The 24,561-nt window shown below is 39.7% G+C and overlaps 2 protein-coding genes across 2 annotated transcripts; both read right to left on the bottom strand.

The window, feature by feature from the left end:
- Nucleotides 1-1,504: 1,504 nt before the first annotated feature.
- Nucleotides 1,505-7,448, bottom strand: lim2.2 (lens intrinsic membrane protein 2.2). The gene is made up of 4 exons (XM_022192820.2): nt 6,930-7,448; nt 4,402-4,542; nt 2,212-2,346; nt 1,505-1,643 (listed from the first exon to the last, which is right to left on the bottom strand). The coding sequence occupies exons 1-4, from the start codon at nt 7,105-7,107 to the stop codon at nt 1,573-1,575; spliced, it is 525 nt and encodes a 174-aa protein (XP_022048512.1). The 5' UTR covers nt 7,108-7,448; the 3' UTR covers nt 1,505-1,572.
- Nucleotides 7,449-8,658: 1,210 nt separating this feature from the next.
- LOC110950313 (WD repeat-containing protein 47-like) lies at nt 8,659-24,208 on the bottom strand. The gene is made up of 16 exons (XM_022192844.2): nt 23,956-24,208; nt 20,430-20,621; nt 19,813-19,896; nt 19,120-19,204; nt 18,171-18,479; nt 17,329-17,768; nt 15,384-15,480; nt 14,136-14,308; nt 13,819-14,046; nt 13,401-13,476; nt 13,108-13,265; nt 12,711-12,880; nt 12,429-12,599; nt 12,017-12,148; nt 11,017-11,235; nt 8,659-10,778 (listed from the first exon to the last, which is right to left on the bottom strand). Exons 2-16 carry the CDS (start codon nt 20,585-20,587, stop codon nt 10,636-10,638), a joined length of 2,643 nt encoding a protein of 880 aa, XP_022048536.1. The 5' UTR covers nt 20,588-20,621; nt 23,956-24,208; the 3' UTR covers nt 8,659-10,635.
- Nucleotides 24,209-24,561: the final 353 nt, after the last annotated feature.

Below are 24,561 nucleotides of genomic sequence, written 5' to 3' on the forward strand. Positions count from 1 at the left end.
ACGATACGATAACCAGAATCATCAAATATTACATTTACTGAAACTTGATAACTCACTGAAAGCCTGAATGACTTCACCACTTTGTGACAGAGAAACTTCTCCTGCACCCCTAGTCTCATAATCATAATGCCTCCTATACAGTGGGTAGGGAAAGTATTCAGACTCCTTGAAATTTTTCACTCTCTGTCATTGCAACCATTTGCCAAAATCAAAAAAAGTTCATTTTATTTCTCATCAATGTACACTCAGCACCCTATCTTGACAGAAAAAAACAGAAATGTAGAAATTTGCGCAAATTTATTAAAAAAGAAAAACTGAAATATCACATGGCCATAAGTATTCAGACCCTTTGCAGCGACATTCATATTTAACTCACATGCTGTCCATTTCTTCTGATCCTCCTCGAGATGGTTCTGCTTCTTTCTTGGAGTCCAGCTGTGTTTAATTAAACTGATTGGACTTGATTATGAAAGGCACACACCTGTCTATATAAGACCTTACAGCTCAGTGCATGTCAGAGCAAATGAGAATCATGAGGTCGAAGGAACTGCCCAAGGAGATCAGAGACAGAATTGTGGCAAGGCACAGATCTGACCAAGGTTACAAAAGAATTTCTGCAGCACTCAAGGTTCCTAAGAGCACAGTGGCCTCCATAATCCTCAAATGGAAGAAGTTTGGGACGACCACAACTCTTCCGAGACCTGGATGTCTAGCCAAACTGAGCAATTGTGGGAGAAGAGCCTTGGTGAGAGAGATAAAGAAGAACCCAAAGATCACTGTGGCTGAGCTCCAGAGATGCAGTCGGGAGATAGGAGAAAGTTCCACAAAGTCAACTATCACTGCAGCCCTCCACCAGTCGGGGCTTTATGGCAGAGTGGCCCGATGGAAGCCTCTCCTCAGTGCAAGGATCTGCAAGGAAGAATGGCAGAGGATCCCCAAATCCAGGTGTGAAAAACTTGTTGCATCATTCCCAAAAAGACTCACAGCTGTACTAGCTGAAAAGGACGCTTCTACTCAATACTGAGCACAGGGTCTGAATGCTTATGACCATGTGATATTTCAGTTTTTCTTCTTTAATAAATTTGCACAAATTTCTACTTTTTTTTTTTTTTTTTTCTGTCAAGATGGGGTGCTGAGTGTACATTAGTGTGAAATAAAATGAACTTTTTTGATTTTGGCAGATGGCTGCAATGCAATGACCCATGGTGAAAAATTTCGAGGGGTCTGAATACTTTCCGTACCCACTGTATATGTGGCATAAGAACACCATCTAGTGGGGAATCACTTGCATACAGATATAGCAGTGAAATACCACATTTAGGGTGGTTTTAATCCTAAAGAGTGTACTGATTAAAGGTAAATAGAAACAAAATAAACCAGTGTACTTGACACGCATTTGGTGAAATGCTGTCTTATAAGTTGGGGTCAAGATAAAAAAAGTGTTAAGAGTGAAACAAGGTTGCAGTGAAACCACAGAAGTATCTATGATTTCTATTTATTCCATTCTAGGTACTCAAAGCAGCAGTGACATCCAATGCAACAGTCTTAGGGCTAAATGCTGTTGCATCTTGTTCAGGTGTCTTGGTTATTTGAAGGAGCAGGTTCTGCAGTGGTCCGCTGATAAGCACAGAGCTGGAACACACCTGAAAGAAAATCATACAAGTTTTTATTTTTGACATGACTGTACATACAGTATCTCCAAATGAAACTGAATCCATGAATGGTGTGTGGATCAAAATATATTTAAATGTTCTCAAGAAGTAAAAGCATAGATCATTGCTAGTTAGGGATAATTGTAACTAAAGTAGAACATTTTCAAATCCTACACATAGTGGCTTTAAATACTTAGTTTCAATACAAGAATAACCAAGAACATTTTCTAATTTGGATTATCTGAGGAACAACTGGTTTCAAGGAGAGTCAGATGAAACTATGAAGTTTATTTATATGCAGTTAGGCTGCTTTGAAATCACTTTATCTGAGATATATGGCAGCTCTTCAACAAAATTGATGTTTGACATAAAAGACATGCACATTAACTCCTGCAGACACTTGAAGTTCACTTACTTCACTGTCCGGAGAGCAAAAAGTGTCTTAAGTGGGTAAATAATGACCAGAAAAACTGGGCTATCTTACATCTTCTGCTTCTTTTACAGGTGGTTAGCAGTATTTGCAGTCCTTAAATTTCCATCGCAATAAACATAACTGTACCTGCAGCAAAAGCCAGAATGATGGCCACCCAGCCCAGGATATAGGACCAGGAGAAGCGCCAGTCCAAGAAGCGTTTGCCAAAGAAGGTGACAGTCACTCCAGTGTAGATTGCCAAAGCCAGCAGAGCAAGAAAACCTGAGAATAGAGAATAAACATGAGCACACAGAAAGAGACGCGCATTTCCTGTGAGTCCTCTTAACCCTAATACGGCATACGGGTCTCTGACGACCCGAAGGCATCAAGATGCTCTTTAAAAATGTAGTTGCCTTTAATGTAATTACATGAAAATTACGGCAGTTCAGCATAATCAACCTCTTTTCAAATTCAATTGAGTACCCCCCCTGCAATGCATCATGGGTAATTTATAAAACAGAATGGCACTATAGGCCTTCCGGGTCTCCAGTGACCCGTACACTACTAGGTGGCGCTATACGTTACAAAATTGATTTTGGTGTGCTTTCTGGCACAATGCACACATCTATTACCATACTCTCACTCACCTATAACAAAAAAAAAACATCTCACCCCACCCCCACCCCCCAAAAACATGCACATTCACACACACACGCTAGGTTACGCTGTAGGAAAACATTCAAAAAGCATCTGTTACATACAGAGAACTTACATACATTTCCTGGCTTTCTAGCACAATCAAAGAATCAAACTCCACTCTCTCACTCATCCACACACACCTCCAACTCTCAACCAACCCCCCACCCCCTCCCCCTCCCCACAAACACTCAAATACACACCTATCCAGCAAATGACTATTGTCTGACAAACACACACACCCCTCCGTACATTCACACACACAAACAACAGAAAAATTTGTGATTTTTTTCCTTTGAGAGGAGCTGCCTCTCGTGTTCTTCCCACGCACATGCATGTTCACACACACTGACCCGCACCTGCACCTTCAAAGCTGCGCTTTCAGAAACAATCATTGATGTGCCTCCCACACACAAACACTGGCATGCTACACCTTCAAAGTTGCAGTATGATAAACAAGTAATAATGATGACTTTGAGTCCCACCCCTTTCCTGTGTCTCTCCCGACCATTTTTACATTTTGATGCAAGACAGCAAAATGAAAAGAAGGCTTTTCTACAGCAGAAGCTCTTGAGCTAATATTTACCCCAGTTGAAGAGAAGGGGCAAACAAAACCGGGTCATAATGACCCGGAAGACAGTTAATGTCAGTATTTGTTGCGATTCAAAAATTTTGAAAGGGTTAAACAAAATGTTTGATCTGAAATTCAATATATAGCCTTCTCTAAAAATCCATAATATTAAATTGAACCTCAGAAATCATAGTTTGTAATTATTGCTGTTCTTAACGTCAAAAATATATATAATTTTATGCAAATTAGGTAAATGATGTCATACAATTTAAAAAAGTGTAAAAAATAATTTCAATCAGTTGGAGGGAAGTTGACAAATAAGATGAAACATAGAATTTGTAGATAATTTTAATGTACATGCCATATATGAGTCAAACAAAACTGGGTCATATATGACCCGGAAGACAGTTAATGTAAAGTATTTGTGGCCATTCAAAAACTTTGAAAGGGTTAAAAAAATTATTTTGTCTGAATTTCAACATATGCACCTCACTAAAAATACATAATATTGTATTGGATCTCCGAAATCATAACTTGTAATTATTGGTTTTTTTCACTCAAAATATGTATATTTTTATGCAAATTAGGTAAATGATGTCATATAATTTGTAAAAAGTGTTAAAATTTGTTTCAATCAGTTTGAGGGAAGTTGACATATAAAGTGAAACACTGAATTTGTGGATAATTTGGATCTACAGGGCATATATGAGTCATACAAAACCTGGTTATGTATGACCTGGGCCGGAAGGCCTTTATGAGATATTCAAAACGGATACCGCATGAAGGTTAAATGATTCCACACATTTAAAAAAAAGATCACATTTATAGGTAGAGGTTACTAGAAAATAAATTGAATATGATTGGTTCGCCGTTAACCTCATACAACACGGAAGTGGTGCATTTAAAGCGTATAATATTGTGCTTTACAGGTTGCAACACGTTTTTCGTCACAATTTAAGTGACCTCAAATCAGCTCTTACCGACTGTGGGAAAAACTCCAGACAGGAAGAACAGCGTAAAGCAGCAGCGAATCCGGGTTTATTTTTTTTAGCCGTGACATGCTGCGTTACCTGACAGCACCAGGGCGATGCCACCTGTGCGTACCCTCCGGTTCTTGGTGCCGTTGGTGAAGGCGCTCAGGCCGAGCACCACACCGGCGAAACAGCTCAGCACGGCCAGCAGCATGAAGGCCCGTGTTGCATCCCAGAAGGCTGGACACAAAAAAGGTCAGAAATATGTCCATTATACTGAACATACAACTCAAGTCAGACTTTGCATAAGCATCTATTAGCATGCGTCCAAGCCAATGAGGAACAGTTGTTAACGTCGACGAAAACCCCGAAACTCGGCTGGAACCGCTGTCAGGACGACATGTACGGAGTTTTTTTTTTTCACGATACCACCAAATATTTGTACGAAAATGTCTGAAAGCACATACACACAAATAAGTTTAAACCGCTTGTTTAAGTTACTGTTTTCTAATGCGCTGGGACGCCATCTTGATTTTGCTTTGACGCAATTTATGAAATTAGTCAAACTCTTTTATCATTCAGTGGACTTCATATTTCTTATCCAGTTGAATAAACTAGTTTTTGGCATCTATAATATATCTTCCAAGTCTTTCATCTTTGTTTAATTAACTTTCTGAGAAACCAGTGTGCACTCTATTAACATGTTTAATTGAAATTGGGGCTACATTTGGGCAAACCCAAATGGAGAGTTTGCTAGAAATGCTGATAGTCATGAGCTGCAGTATGTAGCTCAGTATGGTTTTCCTCCAGTGTGGACAGTAACTAGGTACTGTATTTTAGTACAATTTGAGGTACTTGTATTTTTGATTTATGCTATATTTCTCCCCGAAGGGTATTGTTGTGTTTTCAGCTCCACTACATTTATTTCCCAGCTTTAATTTTTGGTTGATTGTACAATGAAGATTGTACACTACAGATAATGTAATTAATATTAAAAATACAGCACGTTGTTCAACATTAAACCTTTGATTTCCTGTCCACATTTTGGACATCTGAGTTGTTCTTGGCTCTACTAATGAGAGATTTATTCCTCTAAACCTCTGTTTTGTTCCATATGGAAACTCTTGGAATTGCAAAAAAAAGAGAGAAAACAGACTCTTGTGTCATAAAATTGCTTTTTCTTCTTTCATCCACAGTTAATCATTTGAAGACCCCTCAGTTTTATTTGGTGCCCTAGTATATGAAATCATACGTAATTAAAACTAGCTCCATATGGAGCAACTACAACAGTAGCATGCTGTTTCCCATCGATGCATCAGTATTAATTGTCCAGTGATGTCATGCACACTTATCAGCTATAACATGGAAACCACTGACAGCAGAGGGGAATAACACTGATTATCTTGTTACAATGGCACTGGTCAAGAGTTAGGATATATTAGGCAGCATTAAGCACCATAATATATCGTCAGAAGGTTTTGGTAGGTGTACCCAGTGTTCAGCGATTAGTCTCTGCAAAAAGTAGTCCAAAGGTAGGATAACTGGCAAACCAATAACTGGGTCATGGAGGCCCAAAGCTCAGTGATGAAAATGGAGAGCGTTACTAGCCTGTGTGGTCTGATCATACGCTAAAATTACTGTGGCGCAAACCGATGAAAACCTTAAAGCAGACCATGATAGAAAGGTGTCAGAACATACTATGCATTGCAGGTTGCTGCATAGCCACAGCCTTGCCAAAATACCTGTGCTGACCCCTGTTCCCTGCCAAAAACAACTACAGCAGGCATATGAATGTTAGAACAGGCGCATGGAGCAATAGAGCAGGTGGCTTGTTATGATAAGTCATGTTTTCTTTTATGCACAGCTGGATGCTTGGGCCTTATTTACCAGCAGAAAAAACGGAAGCAGGATGTACTGTGGGAAGCTAAACCTTGTTGCAGACTCTGTACTTTCCTGGCAGACACTAGTCAGGTATGGTTTGAGGAGGAGTTAAAGGTGTTGATGTAGCCTCCAAATTCCCCAGATCTGACATGATTGAGCATCTCTGGGATGTGCTGGAAAAACAAGTCTGATCTATTGAGGCTCCATCTTTTAACTTTCACAACTTAAAAGATTTACTGCTAACATCTTGGTGCCTGATAGCACTGGACACCTTCAGAGGTTTTGTGGAGTTTGGGCGTCAGTGGGTCAGACCGGTTTTCCCAGCACAATGGGGACCTTCACTATATTAGGCAGGTGGTCGTAATGTTCAGACTGATTAATAAAATACCAGTCAGACAGATCAAACCAGTACTTTTACTTTGATACTTGAACTACATTTTGCTGCTAAAACATGTACCGGTACTTTTCCTTCACTAGGATTTTCATGCAGTCATTTTACTTGTAAAGGGCTATTTGTACATTGCTGTCAGTAAATACTTTGTCCACCCAGTGGTGAACTGTATTTCCTTTATCCATTTATTCGATTTTACCAGATGAACATTTATTGTACTGTGTTGTTTTGGTTATAGTTTTAAAGATTTCCTTCCAGTTGAACATGGCCACATTTCAAAATTTGACCACAAAGTATTAGCTTGCATCCAAAACAACATTTTTTCTCTGTTAAATGCCACGTCTGAAGTACTTACCTACAGTTATGGTGTGAGCATGACATTTGTGGTTGATGCAGAACCTCCAAAGGCCCTGATTGGCCGAGCTACCCGAGTATCGATATTGCATCCAGAAGTCCGTTGCCGTAGAAACAATGAGAAGCACGAGGGCGGCCACACCACAGAGCGTGCCTCCTCCTGCTAAAGTATACAGCATTGTAGAGAAGCCCGGGAAAACGCTGTCCGTCTAAACATTCAACAACTGTTCAGGAAAGACAGGACAGAATGGAGAAGGTACATCATTTAAAGCTCATTCATATGAATAAATTAGCTGCATAAATTGTTTTTCTCTGAGATTTACAAGCCTTTTCTATTGAATAAAGTCCAATAATTGGAGTTTTAAAGTCCCCGCTGTGAACCCATGACTGCTACAGATATTACGCTTAAAATTCATGCTGTTAGGCTCAAATTCATCATACATCCTTTTCTGTAGCAGCTGAAAATAACAAAAACGCAAGTTTCTGTTGCACATTACAATGGACTACTATTTCAGCTGTTGTAAGTAGTGAATTAAGCACATCTTCTCTTCACAGCAAATACTCTTAACATGAGGTACATTAGTGGAGGAAACTCAAATGTCTTCTTTCAAAACTGTTTTTAAAATCTTTAAACTATTAATTATCCTCCTGATGCATCTTAGTAGGAAGAATAAACGCGCAACGTACAGTTTCAATGTGTGTCCCCACATCAGATAAGAAGTTGAATCATCCTTAACATGCTGTCAGATTGGTGGCAGCCAGCAAAGCACTTGACCCAAACTGCTGCATGACAATAAGCTTGCCTATCAGGCAGTTCACAGCCATTGTTCACTACTAATTCCATCCATGCAACACAAACTAATCTTCCAATACCGAGCAACTGAACTGTCAGCACTGTTGCTCTTTGTCACCCGGCCAGCAAACCACTGATTTCATACACTGATATCAAATCCTCCTAAATGCAGCTCTTTAAAACCACCAAATTCGCTAGTGCACATCCAAAGCGCACCTATGCACCTGTATCCCAAATGTGCTCATGTGTAATCTGTTCAGTTTTGCCAGATAACAAGAACAAGCATTAGTTTCCAGGCTCAGTTTGAAAGTTGTGCAGATAGTTTCCCCCAGTAGGAGAAGCATAGATCCTGAAACTTCATCTCTTCTGCGTCTTTGTAGTTGTTGTTGCTCTCCAAATGCAGGTGTGATAGTAATAGCCTTTTAAAGGCCGAAATGAAGTAGTACCTTCCTGGCAGTTACAGTAAATGCAGGTTCTATGTAATTCCAATTTTTTCTGATACCTCTGGTTTGGCTGGTCTCTCTCCACGGCTGCTGTCTGTAACAGTGTGCGTATCCTTTTTAAACCCTGTACCTCTGGCCCTCATTGTCCGCTGCACAAAAGAGGGAATGATCGAGCGCAGCATGTGAGTGATGGTAAATGCCCCTCTTGCTCTTCTACCCTCCATCCCTTTATCACCGCTGTGTCTCTAACCTCTTGCACTTGATTTTTCTCCTTGTGAACTACATGACTTGCTTTCATTGTCTCTCAAAAATAGCTGATCAGATTTGGCTCTCATAGTAAGTGTGTACTGAGATTCTTTTCTGTCAGAGGCCATGACCACGTCCCAGCCCCCACAGTTTAGCCATGCCAGCGATACGAGTAGCTAACCTAACATTTCCCTAACAGGCTTTTTAAGCACTCACTGGTATACTTGGTGCATAAATATAAAACACAGTTAATTTTTCACTTCACATCTTTATTCCATCAACTAGTTTCAAAGTGTCCCTTAAAAATATCTTTGTTTATTCAAATGCAAGAACAACATGTGTTAGACAGCCACTATTTTATTGTTTTAACAGACTGAACTCCAGTGACCCCAGTTCCCTCATTTGCGACACATTTGTGCACAAACATTATTTAAAACTACACATGTGGACAAGCACACTGAATACTCTGATATGAGCCACAAATAAGTTAAAATATGATTCATAATATGATCACCCCATGGCATACACTCTCTCTTTCACATCCTTCTCTTTCACTCATGTGCACCAGGCTTCTACATACATAGGTGCTCAGTAGAAATGAAGATCAAATCACATCCTTAAAGATGTGAGCAGATTTCTCATTTCATACTGCGCAGTCCTGCAGCATTTCTTTCTTTAAGGTGCATCATTACCATTGTCTTCACTTGAACGTCCTGAAAATATTGTGTTATTTTTATACTGTTAGTTACAGTTTATTACATTTTAAAGTTCACCATACAGCCCTTTACTTCCTCTTTCTTACTCTGCATCTTTGTTGGTTAAAAGCTGACTTGTTTTTGGGGCAAAAACAGCATGCATAATTCCTACACTTTAATTATGATATGAGGAGCTGAACAGTGACTGAGCTCGTGTTACAACAGCTGTTTCCCTCCTTTTTCAGTCACTTCTCATGGCTGATCTAAGCTTTGGTTTTACTTTGCTCTTCTTTTGAATTTACACCGAATTCATCAAGCAACTAAGCAATGACTATGAACTCAAACAGGGTCTTATAACAACATGTACTTTTTCCCTTTTCCCCATCTTGCAATTTATGCAATTTCTTTGACTGGAACTCAGTGTTGAATTTTTGTGTGAGATACATTAACAAATTACTTTCCTGACTGTGCAAATTCTCTTTTCTGCCTTCACATAAAGTACTAATCATTACCAAAACATTTTTAATAAGAACAGACGTGTGCACAAATGCAGATGAGTGAAAAGTTTCTGCACTGCAGTGACATTGTAAGGTTTTACAGTTGACAAGGCATAAGAAAAAATACCAAAATAAAGCTGCAAATAAGTAAATAAATCTATCAATCAATTCATACATCCAAAAGGTTTCTACAAATGTTACAAAAAGGCACATTATGATATGCATAACCAAACGTGGCTTCCTTCCACAGCATGTAGTCCAGTCACTGCGTCTCATAGAAACTATAGAAGTAGCAGTGTTTTAATGAATAGTTTTGTTAAACTCATGTCTTGCTGAACCAAACCTAAATCATTTTTTTCATATCAGATTCTGACTATGGCTGACTAAAATTTACTTGGGTTTTGTGAGAGAAGAACTAATCTAATTTGACAGTGTGCTTGCAGGGAACTTACTAATACTTTTCAGTGAAGGCATTATCACCATCTGTATATTGTAATTACATCGTTGCCTTTTTATCTTAATGTTCTACTTACAAAAGCCACAAGCAGAAAGGTATTAAGCGAATGCACAGACACATCTTATGCAAGTTTTTAACCTCACATGGATTCCAAAAAGAAAGACAAAAATACCCTTGTTTCCAATATTTATGGCATTTGCAAAATCTTCATATTATTTAGCTTTAAGCTAGCTTAAACTGCGAAGCCAAACACAGAGATTTCCAAAATGCCATTTTTGGTTGCACATACTCACAAAGACATATACAGTAGTATTCACACATACACAAACACGTAAACTGTCCTTTTTAAAATGACTGCATTTTCTGCCTCAATGCAATTTTTACATACACACATGGCACACACACTTAACTTGAAACTGAGCAACATAAAAACAGCTTGATGCTCACGATGTGTACGCACACCACTGCACGTACATGGCCCTCGCAGCAGTTAGTGATGCCATGCTGGGATGTGTGTGGACACTGTGCTCTTGTGATCACTGCTGCTCTGGGTGTTAATCACTGTTTCTCTGACTCTCAGGGGCCCGGAGCCCAGAGGACGACAGTTCGATCCGCAGACGAGGAGAGGAAGGTCTGGTCATGTGGGTGCCACCGACACTGGATCACCTTATCCCAGTGCTCCCCTGCCACCGTTTGAGGGAGGGGCTTTGTTAGGTCACCTGAAGTCAGAGAAAAGTACATCACACAGTGCAGCCAAACACCAGACTGTCAGCAAAAAGGGGGGAACTTCAAAAGCAGCTTCTGTGTGTTGCAACTGTTGACATCAAATGGACACCAAGAAGGTATAAGCTTTCAAAATGGAAATGATTTCTCTTAATTTAACCCCTTCTATTTATCTGTCTTGTGTGTCACGTACGGTACATAGTTAAATTGTTTCTTTCTCCATGAAGGTTTTACCTTGAAGGTCACTGATGATGATTCGGTTGTCATAGGAGCCAGTGAGGAGATGATGGGCTCCAGGTGAGAACCGCACAGAGCGAATGTCACTGCCATGGGGGCGGTATGTCTGGACGATGCGGCCTCCTCTAATGTCATACAACATGCAGGTACTGTCCTCCTGACCGGTAGCCAACAGACGGCCACTGGGATCCACTGCCACTGAAGCAACTGCACTTCCTGCAAGAGATACAATATCAAGTGCTTTCTGCTTTCTGTGATTGGGTGCAGCTTGAAACCACTTTCATACTCCACTCAGTACAACAATAAAATAATTATGGGGAAATGTTTTGTATTTTTTTAACAAATAAAAAATAAACCATCATGCTAAAGAGAGATAAATTGTCAAATTAACAAATTGCTGCTGAAATGCAAAGACTGTAGTGGCCTGCAGTATCTGTTGAAGCACACACTGCAGCTTCTATTCAGTAAAAGTTTCCTCTGCTGCTTGTTGACCTTGACCTGTTCTCTGAAGAATCTGATTTGTGAACTCAGCTCATTAACAACTTTCAGTGATAATTAGATAAGAAACAGCACAAAGCAGATGAAGCAATCCACTAACATACTAAGGACATCCTGACATTCAGAAAAAGGTGTTCCAGCATTACTACTGTAACACAGGTGACGTGGTGTGAATTAGTGACAAATGTGACAGAACTAATAGATATCTTTTCAAATGATTGAACACAGTTACACATCAGATGCCAAATTAATGCTGATCCAAATGCAAATATAAGTATTTAAAATATTATCTTTCTTTAAATCCATATGTTTGTAATATGAAAAAGATCAACACATTTAGACGAGTGCACTCTGTTTTATTGCTCCTGAGATAATATGTTAAGCTGCACTTGTGGAAGCATTCGTGTTTTCCTATGATTTCATTGAGATGCTTCTGTATCCTGTAACAATGTGTTGCAAAGTATCACCTCCAGTGAAAGTCAGGCATGATGGCGCTCACCTGAACCGTGCAAAGTTGTGCCCACAACCCGAACACAGCTGGGCACTCGTAGGTCCCAGAACCGAACTGTCTTATCCTGTGAGCCCGAGGCGATCATCCACCCTCCCCACGTGTACAGAGTAAGGATGTGACCTGTTCAAACAATACATGATATGTCTTCACCTTGCTGCACTTAGTTGTGTTAACACCCTGTTTATTTCACTGTAACTAATTAACATTGTGGTACTGTTGATTTGTATGACTTCACTGTTTTAAAAAATCTTAAGTGTATATTTGTTAAATATCTAAAGCATCAAGGTATAATGAAAGAACTAAGCAGATGATCTACTATATCTGCAAGCTTATTTCAAACATCTAGAGTTTCCTCAAATCTGTTTTCTTTCATTCAGTTGTAAGTGAAAAGCTGATGTACCTGTGTGTCCACTCAAAGCGTGAAGGCCCTGTCCTCTCTGACAGTCAGTGGTGTAGATGTTGCAGTCTCCGGCCCCAGCACTGATCAAGATGGATCCTCCACTTTCAGGGCCTTCCATGAAGGCCAGGTCCCTAATGGTACCATCATGCATGCTGAACTCAAGGTCTGGGCCTGAATCAAAGGTACAAATTTGGGTGGAGACAAGAGGGTTACAAGGATTTCTGTTTCAGCTTTCTGTGTTCTGTGAATATAGAAGTGCATGTAAAACACCTGAAACAGTACCTGTGGCATTGCAGCTATCTGCATTGAAAGGCAAGACTTTGACGTATTTATCGTTGGAGCCAGTAGCCAACAGTTGTCCGCAGTGACTCCAGGCTACACAGTAGATTGAGCCCTTGTGATGTTTGTTTCGTCTGAAGCGCACTGCTGGCTGCTTGACTGCACCAGAACCACTAAGAAGTAAGCAAATCATATAAACCAGAGAAATGAAAAACTGCAATTAGGAAATTACTTCTTAAAAGTGTGTTTTATAAATAACAGCTTGAATCTGCATATTTTGACTCTTGAAACTATTTCTTATTTTCTTCTAGATTCCATTGATGTGAGACCTTCTTGATGAAGTACACTCCATTCAGATTCTTTGTTTAAAAACTGCTGGATACCTATGGATGGTTCCTACCTGGTGGCAACTGTTTCCGGGTAGGCACAGACTCGCAGGGTTTTTGAGTTGGAGCCTACAGCATAGAGTGCTCCAGAGGGATGGAAGGCCACTGCACGCACCGCCTGTGTGTCCTCGAGCTGGTTCACTTTAACAAATTGTGTTTTGGACTTCCCTGGCTGGTAAAGATCAGAAAAAAATATCCTCATCACTTCAAAAGTTGTCATCTGGTTTGCAAGTTTTCACATGTTCCAGCATTTGATATTTGATAACTGATGGAGTTCTGTAGTAGATTTGCGGGCAGTTTGCTATACCTCGTGTGTGTTGCGTGTTGCAGAGGAACTAGTGTCATCCTGAATTGTAGGACCAGACGCTCTGATTCGTTCAGCACTGGTGATCACAAATGCACACACAGATTTATTTCAAAGCTATACTTTACTTATTTTGCAATATAGAAATCTAACAGTATTACACTTTGGTATCAATTAAAAATGCTTAAGAGTGATAGGATGTTTCAGGTGACATTCTTACAATTTGTACATGCTTTTGCTGCAAAACATATGAGAATAAAATTTCCATGTTAGCCATTAAATCAAAATAAAATATTATTTATACTTAGTAGCAGCTTCAAAACCACTCGAAGCATCTAAACTCAATCAAAATCTGGAATGACCTCATAAGAACAGGATGTTTTACTTAAGACAAGTAACCAAACACTTCGCAAGCTCTTACCTTTGGCTACTGGGAACTGGAGACTCGCTGAGCAAACCGTGGCTGCTCACCCCACCTGGCTTGTCTCTCGGCGGGCCCTTGTCTGTGGTGTGCCGGGTATTGGACATCCTGGGGCTGGAGGTGCTGTTGCTCCCTGTCAGTCCATTCCACTGCTGGCCCAGATGTGTCATCACTTCATCTCCTTTGTGGTCAATGCCCACATTCATCTCCTCCAACTTCTGAATAGATCTAGATGGACAAAAGACAAAATATCTTGCAGGTACCGCGTTGTGTTTTATTCATAAATGACACTGACTCTTTTAGCATGACTTCCTTACCTGCTGAGGAATGCCTCAGTGAGGTTGTTTTGGGCTCCATCCTGCGGCTTCACTCCTCCCTCCAACAGCATCTGCTGGTACAGCTGCCTCTGCTGCTGCTTCTGTTCCAGATGTTGCTGCACACGGAGACGCTGCCTGTAATACTCCTGGATCTGCTCTGTGGAGTCACGACGCTGGACAAACAAACACACATAGAATAAACACATTGTAAGGCTTGTTTTGGGAGGAGATCCCTAAAACTGTACTCTGACGGGATTTGTTTTACCTGGGCAAACCCTGAAACATGAATGATAGAATATTTATTGTTGCCTTTCAGTATTCTCTGCTTCAAAGCTTGGCAGTGCTCATTGCCACCTCACACACACATCCAACTGCACACACCGGATTATAATAGACAAACTCTTTCTAACAGCCACTACTGACAACTCTTCAATTCCCAAGGCCTCGTCCTCCATCATCCGTCCCATAAAAAAGTTTTCAAGGACCTCATCATATCTAGCCAGTCTATAGTATATTCTCCTTCATGCCTCTCACCACTTTTCACACACACACACACACACACACACACACACACACACACACACACACACACACACACACACACACACACACACACACACACACACACACACAACAATCTAATCTCAAAGTACTTTGCACCTCTAGATGGGACCTGGGGTGCATAAAGATGAGCGATGATGGAAGCAGCAGGTCATCGTGGGTGTGACCGCACATCAAACCAGATAATGTGCCTACAGTGTCCATGATCTTCACCCTCTACACTGGGACAGAGGGCAACAGGGTGCAAAAGCCCATGGACAGTTGTGGTAGAGAGTTTTGGCAGGATTTATGATGCAGTAGAAGTATTGAGCCCAGGCAGTTCAGGGGTTCAGGGAAAATAATTCTATATCTCTTAAATCTGGAGTAATGACTCTGGAGGGAAGACTGACTGAAAATCTCTCTCTGACTTTGATTTAAGTTACCAGACGGGCAACGATGATGTTTTCTTTTTTATACAGTCTTTGCAAGATTCATGGAGCCAATTCAGCTTAAGCAAGCAAAGGTGATGCGCCTCACTCCTTCGCCTTTAAACTTTACCTTTAGATTCAAATAGGATCTAATACACACTTAAGATTACATCACCCGACACTTTGTCTCATAAATCTGTGGTCTAGTTATGGTCTAGGCTGCACATGGTATCACTACACATATAGGAAGGTGCTACTTATGGTCTGCAGTTCAGATCACCTCCTGTGTTTCTGTGCTGCAGGGTGGACCACCATCTTTTCCTGGAGTCAGAGGAGTTCGTGTGGTGTTGGGTCCATCCAGCCCTTGCGGGTGTTTCCTGTAGGTAGGAGGATTAACAGTATAAGTATGTATATATAAACAATTTAGATTTTAAACGCCACAATGAAGGAAAAAAATATTTAATGTATACTCAAAACAGCAACAAAGTCAAAGCCATGGCACTTTAATAAAATGACAATAGTACATGAAACAATTAGATTTATGTTAAGTCAAATGATAATTTTATTTAGTATATAGTATCATTTGAAACCCTGTAAAGAGTTGCATATCATGTTGCAAAACAAACTATGGCAGAGAATGACAAACTCTTGAACTTGTTTATATAGTGGAATGACGAGATCAGACTTTGGACCAGTTGTTCACTGCATCCAGCAGGTGGGGCCAGAGAGAACCTGACAACATCTTGTGTCTCCTCTAATGAGCTGGTGAGCATTAAATCATCCTGTCTTTACTTTCTTAGTGTTTCGTCACACTCACAGGGGCCATAGTTTGCCAGTCCTCAGAGCAAAGCACTGGTTTGAAAAAGAGAAGGACAACATGATGAGCCATAAAGACCCCAGTAAAATTATATTGAGGCTGTAAAATATCAGTTTAAATCAGTGAAATTATCTTTAATTTACAGCCCTAATTTAGTGTCAGGCTTGATAGTCTCGTTTTCAATTATGAGTCATCAGCTAAAGGTTTCAGATTATATATTCCATCCAGCAACACTCATCTGCACTAATGTGCTGAACTGCTGACAAAAGAGGTAGTACGTCTCTTTTAAGGTAGAACTAATGGGGTAAATGAGGCTATAATCATGCAACAAGATCTACCACTGAGTTTAGTATTTAAGGTTGCAAATGCACATGCTGGGGGAGACAGCAGAATGAGAGAGCTTTAGAAAAGAAAAAGCTTTGTAATGCAATATGATTACTACTGACTGGTAGAAACTGTGAAGGATGAAAACGAAATATATCCTAAAATATAGAAAAATATACAATTGAGGGAGTGTAAATGAAGTAGAAAGGATTATACATAATAATCTCAATGGTAATTATTAGCTGTCATTTATACAACTTAAATTTCATGATGGGTCAAAAGGCAATTTGTTCTCGGGTTTATGAGTGTAATATTATATAGTAGTCTTTGCTGAGTGAAGGAAGCCTTTAGCTGACAAAAGTGATGGGTCAACTCATTTCTAGGTTTTGAATCTGATACAAGCACGAGATGGACGAAAGAATAGTAACTGAACTGGTGTTATGTTTTTATTTTTTAAAGTTTTATGTGCTTTGTTGTGTTTTAGGATTCCAAAAGCTTGTTTTGTGACAGATAAACAATTGCTAAGAGTTGAAAAAAACAAAATTTTATGACATTTCACTGTGTAAAAATTTGTTTTTCAGTGAGACACACACACACACACACACACACACACACACACACACACACACACACACACACACACACACACACATACTATGTTTTTCTATCATTGTGGGGACATACCATTGACTCCCATTCATATCTAACCCCTAACCCTAACCCTTACCCTAACCTTAACCCAGACGAAAACGATGCCTAACCCTAAAGAAACGTTTTTGCACTTTTACTTTTTTCAGTAACAACATGGCCAAGAAAACACTGTTTAAAGTTGTGGGGACCGAAATGAGGTCCCCACAAGTGACATTGTTTTTGGTTTTCCTATACTTGTGGGGACATTTGGTCCCCACAAGTATAGCCAGCACCTGACCACGCACACACACACACACACACATTTCTAGTTTGCAAAGCAAATGTGTGGTACACTGTGATTTGAGATGTGCAGCACATCTGTTAAGTCTAAATCATTTAGCACAGCAAGCAACAAAAATATTTCTCTCCAGTTTACTCCGTCTTTGAATCCTACCTCTCAGGTGAATCATCCTGCAGGTGCACATTGTTCTCCACGAGACTCCGACTGAGAGCAGACTTCATGTTGGCCTCCATGCCTCTCTTATCCTGTGCTGCCAGACCGTGGGACAGACCATCCAGAACTGGGTTGAGCGATCTGGACATGTAGGTGTCAGCTGAATGAGGTCTCTGACGAAAGGGTGAGGTAGGACAGGGGGACAGACGATTGATTAAAGGAGTGAGGAGGTCTGCATAGCCAGCCTTGCTCGGCTTCACCAGCCGGTCCACATGGATGTTGAGGGTCTTCTGTTGGAAGGCGCAGGTGAAGGCACCTGGGGAGACGTTCTGCAGCCAGGAGAGCAACGACAAATCCAGCTCATCACAGCCGTTCCCACAGAGCAAATCCACGCCGAGCAACACCTCGCCCTCTGTAATCTCCTCACCCGTTGCTTTACTCTAGAAAACAGCAAAGTGCAATCATCCATCCATCCATCCATTCATTATCTTCATAGCATAATACTCTGTAAGGTTGTGGGGGGCTGGAGCCTGTCCCAGCTGACTCAGGGCAAAGGCAGGGGATACGCGGGACAGCTCGCCAGTTTATCACTGGGCACAGTAAAATCAGTTGTGTAAATAGAATTTAATATGCACTAGATATTATAGTAGATGACACTAATTAACTAAAATCAGACGGTATTTTGTTGCAGCAAACAACTGATTACACAACATTAAAATACCTTGCTATGGATTTTTTTTTTTACCATTTCTACATTTGTGAAGAGGTAACATTTGGATTACGTATTTTACCAGCCAATGAAGTTTGAGTGTATCTCTTTCATTTTCAGGGTATCATATTACCTGACAGAACTCAACACAGCACTCATAAAGGATCCCTTTGATAAGCAGCTGGAAGAGGCGGTTTCCACTCGCCCTGAAACCAGCCTCGCTCAGCTTCCTGTCCGCAGGGATGAACTCTGCTACCATGGCACAAGCCTCCTCGAAGCAGTGGACACGTGCCGTGCTTGGGTTCCAGTCTTTGAACTCTGCATGGTGGGTGAGGCGAGGCAGGGTGAGGAGGAGACACAACTTGCTGTAGTCGTCCTTGGTCGGGCAGAACTCCTCCAGATTGTGGAGGCACTTGACCGCCACCTGCATGGTGAGCTCCAGCTGTAGATGGTAGAAAATGAGTCTGATGCTGTGATTATATTTAGGTGTGTTTCATGTAGCAGCTCTCTGGTATCTTGATGATAAAGGATGGCATTTGCTTGTTCAGTAAAAAGGCAGAATATCAGACATTTGAATGGAAGCCAGTAAAATCATCATTATTTTTTTTTTACTGGTTTAAGGAGGTGCACACAAACCCATTTTATTCTTTGGAATTTCAGTGGAAAGCTTATATGAATTAAGAATAATTGTTAGATTAATGATAGTAAAATTGTGGAAAATCAGATATCATACATTGGAAATCAGATAAACAGTTGTTTCACCAGCAGCTCAGAGTGTTTTCAAGTGGGCCAGTGTGTGCACATACAGGATGTCAGAGTATCACTCTGGGAAGACAGATTTCTCTCAGAGATAATTAAAGTTTAGGAGCTTTCCCACTGTTTTTACACATTTGTGTACAACTCCATTGTCCCAAATAAAACACGGGCTTCTACTGATCACTGAACTGCTGCACTGGAGCTGGGAGACATTAGACTTCCATGCTTGAGGGCATTTTTGATGTATTTGGATTTCTGACTACTAGCCTCGTAATAGGATTTCTGAATTACCAGTGTGAATGATGGTTAATTAAACATATACGTACGTTCTGAGGGTCTTCAGCAGCTGACATGGCGTTATTTACACACAAAGCTTCCAAAAATTTCTGCTTCAAAATGATGTACCGAAACCTGGAAACACAAATCAGGTATTAGAAAATACACTATTGATTAACCCTCGTGTGATGTTTTATGAGTTGTTTCTTTTCAATAAACTGATAGTTTAATTAGGTAGGACTTGAGTGTAAAAATGTTCTCCATTTGTGCAGAGGGGTTGGTGACTGGGAAGAAACAGAGGATGTCAGTGGGATGACATGATCACACCACTACAGTTCTGGGACCTGACCTAATTTAGTTTTTAAGGCTACCAGCCTTCCACTTTACTGGCAAATCCAGCCTGGACACAGAGTGAGGGTACACATCATCTATAAAGAAATTTTCAGATACTTTATGTACGTTTGATCTTTGTTTCATATTGCCCTACAAATCTGTTCCTTAGTTTCATACCTTTATGTATGGCTTGCCTAACTCCTACTTACCATGTATTTTTATTGGTTTAATCATTTGTCAGTCAATCAATACTGTACTAAATATATCTGCAGTACAAAAAGCACTCACTAAAAAGTTCTCTTCATAATGCCTCAACAAGAAATCAAATCAATCTGGTCTTTAAACATGTCCTATACTTACTGTCAGTAGAGAGATGATGTAAAACAATGAAATAGAATATTTTTTCTCACCTTTTCTTGTCAAACTTGTCCATCCCTTCTAGAGGCTGAATGAATTGCATCACCTCCTCCCACTGTCCATCCAGAATGAGTTGCCTGTTGAAAGTAACCAATGAGCATTTTCAAAATCCTCTGAAAACCACAGTGGTGCAGTTAAATGCTTCAGCAAGAGGACAACATTTTTGGAAAGTTTTTCCTGTTGATAAATTTCTTATAGGCAAGGCTTCTTGACAGTCATCCAGCATTTATTTTAGGTTAACAAGAGCGGGTTCCTGTCTAGACGAATGACGAGAGAGCTATTGGAGCATCAAAGTTCCATGGAGAGAATCGGCAGTCATCTCTGGTAAAACGTGCTAAAAAATGTTGAGTGACTGCATCAAAACAAGGTTGAAGAAACATGTTTCTCTAAGTGTTATACTTCCACTGGTCATAGTTGCATGGCATGGCTCTCGTGACAGTGCATCTACATGATCGCCTTTATGCTTCAGGATTCTTTAAGTGACGAGTCTCTCCTTATACATCTCTGCTGTTGTGGCGAAGACATTGATAAACTTTATTTAAAATCTCTGTAAAACTTATTCTAATCTACCCTTTGTGCTCTACTCCTGCATGCATGTCTGTTGTCGTACCTGAGGAAGAGCATGTCATCAGAGTAGAGTCCATTAATAACACCGCTCTCCTTCTCCAGGGCCAGCATGCTAATGTGCAGCTTCCTGGAATTGAGGAAGTCCAGGATCAGCTTGATCACCTCCGCCTCCTTGATGTTGATTGTCTCCTCTGCCGTCATGATTGCAGGTCAGTGGTCGCAGCTTATGAGCTGGCTGAGAAACAGAAAGAGGGAATATATAAGGTTTAACAATATAAGGTTGATGTTAGATCTAGGAAACACCGAAGTAACTGACTGACCGAATAATCATTTTTGTTTATTAAAACAGCTCCAATATACTGAATGAAATTTTAAAATGAGCATGCATGCAGAAAATACTAGCAGTTTTTTTTTTTTTTTACATAGGGGAATAAGTATTTGTTATCCCAACACATGGTATCTCTCCAGCGGAGTAGATGTCAGGAAACAACCAAATATACTATACTGAAAATGATCTTTTGCAGATGGAGAGTGGGGTTATAGAACAAAAATCAGTGATTAGTAATGAGTAACCCATCTGTGATGAAGAATTGATGAGGTTTCTGATGCTGGCTGTAGTGTTGTCTCACTTTTCATGAAGGGCTCAGTGAAGTTAGAGCACATTTTGGGGGAAGATCACGTTGTTGAACATGTTTATCAGGAGCATCGTGGGATAGATTGTCTGTCTCTGATGTTGACATGTCAACATCCAATTTGCCAAAAGCTCATTCTTACCTTTTTCTTGTCATCTGTGGTATTGTGTCATTGGAATAATGCTCCATTTTAAATTGGTTTATTCAGTTATTGGTCAAGGGAGTGTCTGTGTACAGGTTATACCAGGGGTGTCAAACATGCGGCCTGGGGGCCAAAACCAGCCCACCAGAGGGTCCAATCTGGCCTGCAGGACGACTTTGTAAAGTGTAAAATTAACTGCATATTGTAAATTTGTACGAGTATAAATCTAAAATAATTACTAGACCGTGACGAGTTGTTTTGATCACAAAGTAAAATACTAGATTGCTCATTGTTCTTTTGTAATTTTGTGTCTCATTTTTGTAATAATTAGTTGTGTTTTGTTGTTGGCTTTTTTTTTGTCTGACTTCTGTCATTTGTCTCATGTTTTTGTTGTTCTGTGTTTACTTTTTGTCACACTTGTGCTTTTGTTTATTTTTTGTTGTTTTGTTTCTTTTTTTAATCATTTCGGTCTCGTTTCTTGTCCATTTGTTCTCACTTTGTAACTGTCAAATTTTTTGTCTCTTTTTTCATTTTCTTTCATGTTGTTTGTCTCATTTTTGGTTATTTAGTGTCTCATTTATGTAATATTGAGCCTTGTTTTTGTTTTTTTGTCTGACTTTTGTCATTTTGATCATAAAGTAAAAATACTATATCATTTAGTGGCAGATACCTGTGACTAAAACTTTTGTTCCTTTGTAGATATACTGTGGTCTGTAAATTGTATTGTGTAAATGATAAACTGAGGCATAATGTTGTTGAAACTGCACTGATTTCTCTTTTAAAAATTCAGGCTGTTCATAATGTTTTGTAAAAATGATAGTTCACATTTTCAGTATGTACTTTTATACACTAAAACAAAGGGACAAATATTGAGTTGTTGTTATTTATAGGTTATTATATTACAATTTAACTGGTGCGGCCCACTTCAGATTAAAATGGGCTGAATGTGGCCCCTGTATTAAAATGAGTTTGACACCCCTGGGTTACACTATCTGAAGTGATGTAACTTTGTGGTTGTGAATTTGTCACCAGCTGAGCAGCTTAAAAACTGCATTTATTTTGCTGTTCAATGTAAATGGCTGTGTCTTAGTTTAGACAGGCATTTGTGTTCAATAAAGGGTGAGGATGCCCAGACAACTTAGCAGGTTAAGATCAATGCTAATGATGTAAACACTGACTTAAGACTTTAATTAAACACTGGCTCACAGTTCAGTTACAATAATATGCTTTTAAGGACATCTATTTTGTAGAAAAAATTGAGAATTGTGAAAATCTGGCAGCAAGGGTGGTAGAAAAAATACGTTTAAAACAACTGAATACTGTAATATTCTAAAACTGTTTTAAAAAAAGGCAAATATCTGTAAAACAATTATATTTTTGGCTGATTTAAACAGTAAAACCTGTAACTTTACACACATACACACACTGTAAAAAATAATTTTACTGTTTGTAAAAATGATAAGACTGTTAGCAGTTTTAGCCTGTTTTTATTTTATTTATTCATGTATTTATTTTTTTTACAGTCAACATGTAAATTAATTATTTTTTCAAGCTTTTTCTGTGATTTTACTACATTTTACAAGGTGTCTGTAAGTTAACAAAACAGAAAAAATATGCAAATTATTCATACTACTATTTTTTAAATTGTTAATATGCATATTTATCTTCCAAACAAAAGCATGTAAATGTTTAAAAAATTGTGCTGATTCAAATACAGTAATACAGTTATGGTTACATATTGAAAAAGGAACAAATTGCTATTTGTAAAAATGACTTTTTGAAGTGGGCTTTATATACAGTTTTGGGATATTTTTTGTGGGGTGCATGTAAGATAATACCTTTTTTTCTGTGATTTTACTACATATTATCTATAACTTAATAAACCTAAATATACATAAATATGTATTTCTGAAAATAACTTTGCTGATTTTAAAATGATAAAAATAGTCTCATTGTATGGTGACGCTAAAAGAATGAATTACCATATATCAACCCCCCCCCCCCACACACACACACACACACACACAAATTTAGATATGGACATTATTTACAGTTTTGGCTTGTTTTGTAGTGTCCACAAGTACATTCATGTTTAAAAAATTAATTAAAGAAATTATTATCTGTAATTTAAAGAAAAACTGTGGAATATACAGTTTTCAAATAATTTCTACTATTAGCTGTTAAATGAAAGAAAAACCCGTTCAGCTCAATAAGAACATCAATCTTGTGAAGAACTTGTCCAAAAACAAGGGCTGTGGTATTCTGTTACTTTTGAACCATCCATACAGCTGCTGGACATTTGAACTGAGCTTTTATGACGATATTTTTGTTTTTTTTAATCGGCATATAATCCTAAACCTAAACGGTATATTGTTTTGCAGGGACACTCGGTTGTAGTTATCTAACTTGGCCTATAAATGGTTAATGGCTGCAACATCTCACAGACAGCTTACGGCCACATTAAGAACTCTTCGTGATCCATGGTGTCTGTGTGAGAGTGAGGCTGAGGGAGCAGTGATGCCCCCGGAGAGGCCGCCCTGACACCGCCCTGTCCGTCCCCTCTTCTCCCTTGAACAACATCCAGATCCGCTCCTGAAGCTCTGCGGCCCAAACCTAACAGCCTCAGCACTTTATCTGGCCAGACACACCTTGTTTACCAGACAATGACACCGCATAGCGCCCAGTCGCACACATGCAGGACAACACAACACGACAATGTCACTCGCTTCATCCCCATCGTGCGGAGAACCGAGCAGGACGGAACAAGGCGCCGGGAATCGGAGCCAACTCCTCACCTGTCAGTCTGCGCCAGCGATACGCCGCATTAAAGCCGCTCCGCTCCGGCTGCGGTGTCCAGATGTTACAGCGTCCACGTAGAGGAGGACCGATAGATTGTTTTAACGTAGAAATCCCCTCACCGTTTCCAGAAAGCTCCTTGAGTCCCTTTTCATGTACACAGCTGCCCGTTGCCATGCGGACGCAGCCGCAAACCACCAATCAACTGTAGCACTGACACCCCGTGGTCACACCTACAAGACCAAACTTATTCGGCAAAAACAGAGGTAGGCAGGGTACATTGTTACTATAGAGGTGGTTATATCATGACTACAGGTACTTGAATATATTAATAAACCAACAAAATACAAAAATAACCTGCTGTCATTCAGGTAGTGGGTTTGCCTCAAGCTATGCTAACATATACAGAACAATAGTATTTACCCTGAATGTTAGCATGTTGCTAATGACTGATTTTGCTGGTTAGTTAGAATTCGACTCAGTCTAAATCCTGGAAAAGAACACCTCAAACTAAAGTTGTAAAATAACACGTTAACATCATTATTTCTATATGTAAGATTTCTTAGATTAAATATGTCTAGTCTTTATGATTTTTTTGTCCTTTT

Source organism: Acanthochromis polyacanthus, chromosome 4, assembly GCF_021347895.1.
Source record: "Acanthochromis polyacanthus isolate Apoly-LR-REF ecotype Palm Island chromosome 4, KAUST_Apoly_ChrSc, whole genome shotgun sequence".
In the NCBI taxonomy this organism is placed as follows: Eukaryota; Metazoa; Chordata; class Actinopteri; family Pomacentridae; genus Acanthochromis; species Acanthochromis polyacanthus.

Bases quoted from the DNA above. Each gene is read 5' to 3' on its own strand.
- LOC110950313 (XM_022192844.2), bottom strand. From the start codon at position 20,587: ATGACGGCAGAGGAGACAATCAACATCAAGGAGGCGGAGGTGATCAAG. The intron at 18,480-19,119 runs GTACGTATATGT...TACCATCTACAG, and splicing joins CTGCTGAAGACCCTCAGAAC to CTGGAGCTCACCATGCAGGT. The intron at 11,236-12,016 runs GTGAGCGCCATC...TATCTCTTGCAG, and splicing joins CACAACTTTGCACGGTTCAG to GAAGTGCAGTTGCTTCAGTG.
- lim2.2 (XM_022192820.2), bottom strand. From the start codon at position 7,107: ATGCTGTATACTTTAGCAGGAGGAGGCACGCTCTGTGGTGTGGCCGCC. The intron at 4,543-6,929 runs GTAAGTACTTCA...TTTTGTGTCCAG, and splicing joins TGCTCACACCATAACTGTAG to CCTTCTGGGATGCAACACGG. The intron at 1,644-2,211 runs GTACAGTTATGT...ATTTTCTTTCAG, and splicing joins CATTCTGGCTTTTGCTGCAG to GTGTGTTCCAGCTCTGTGCT.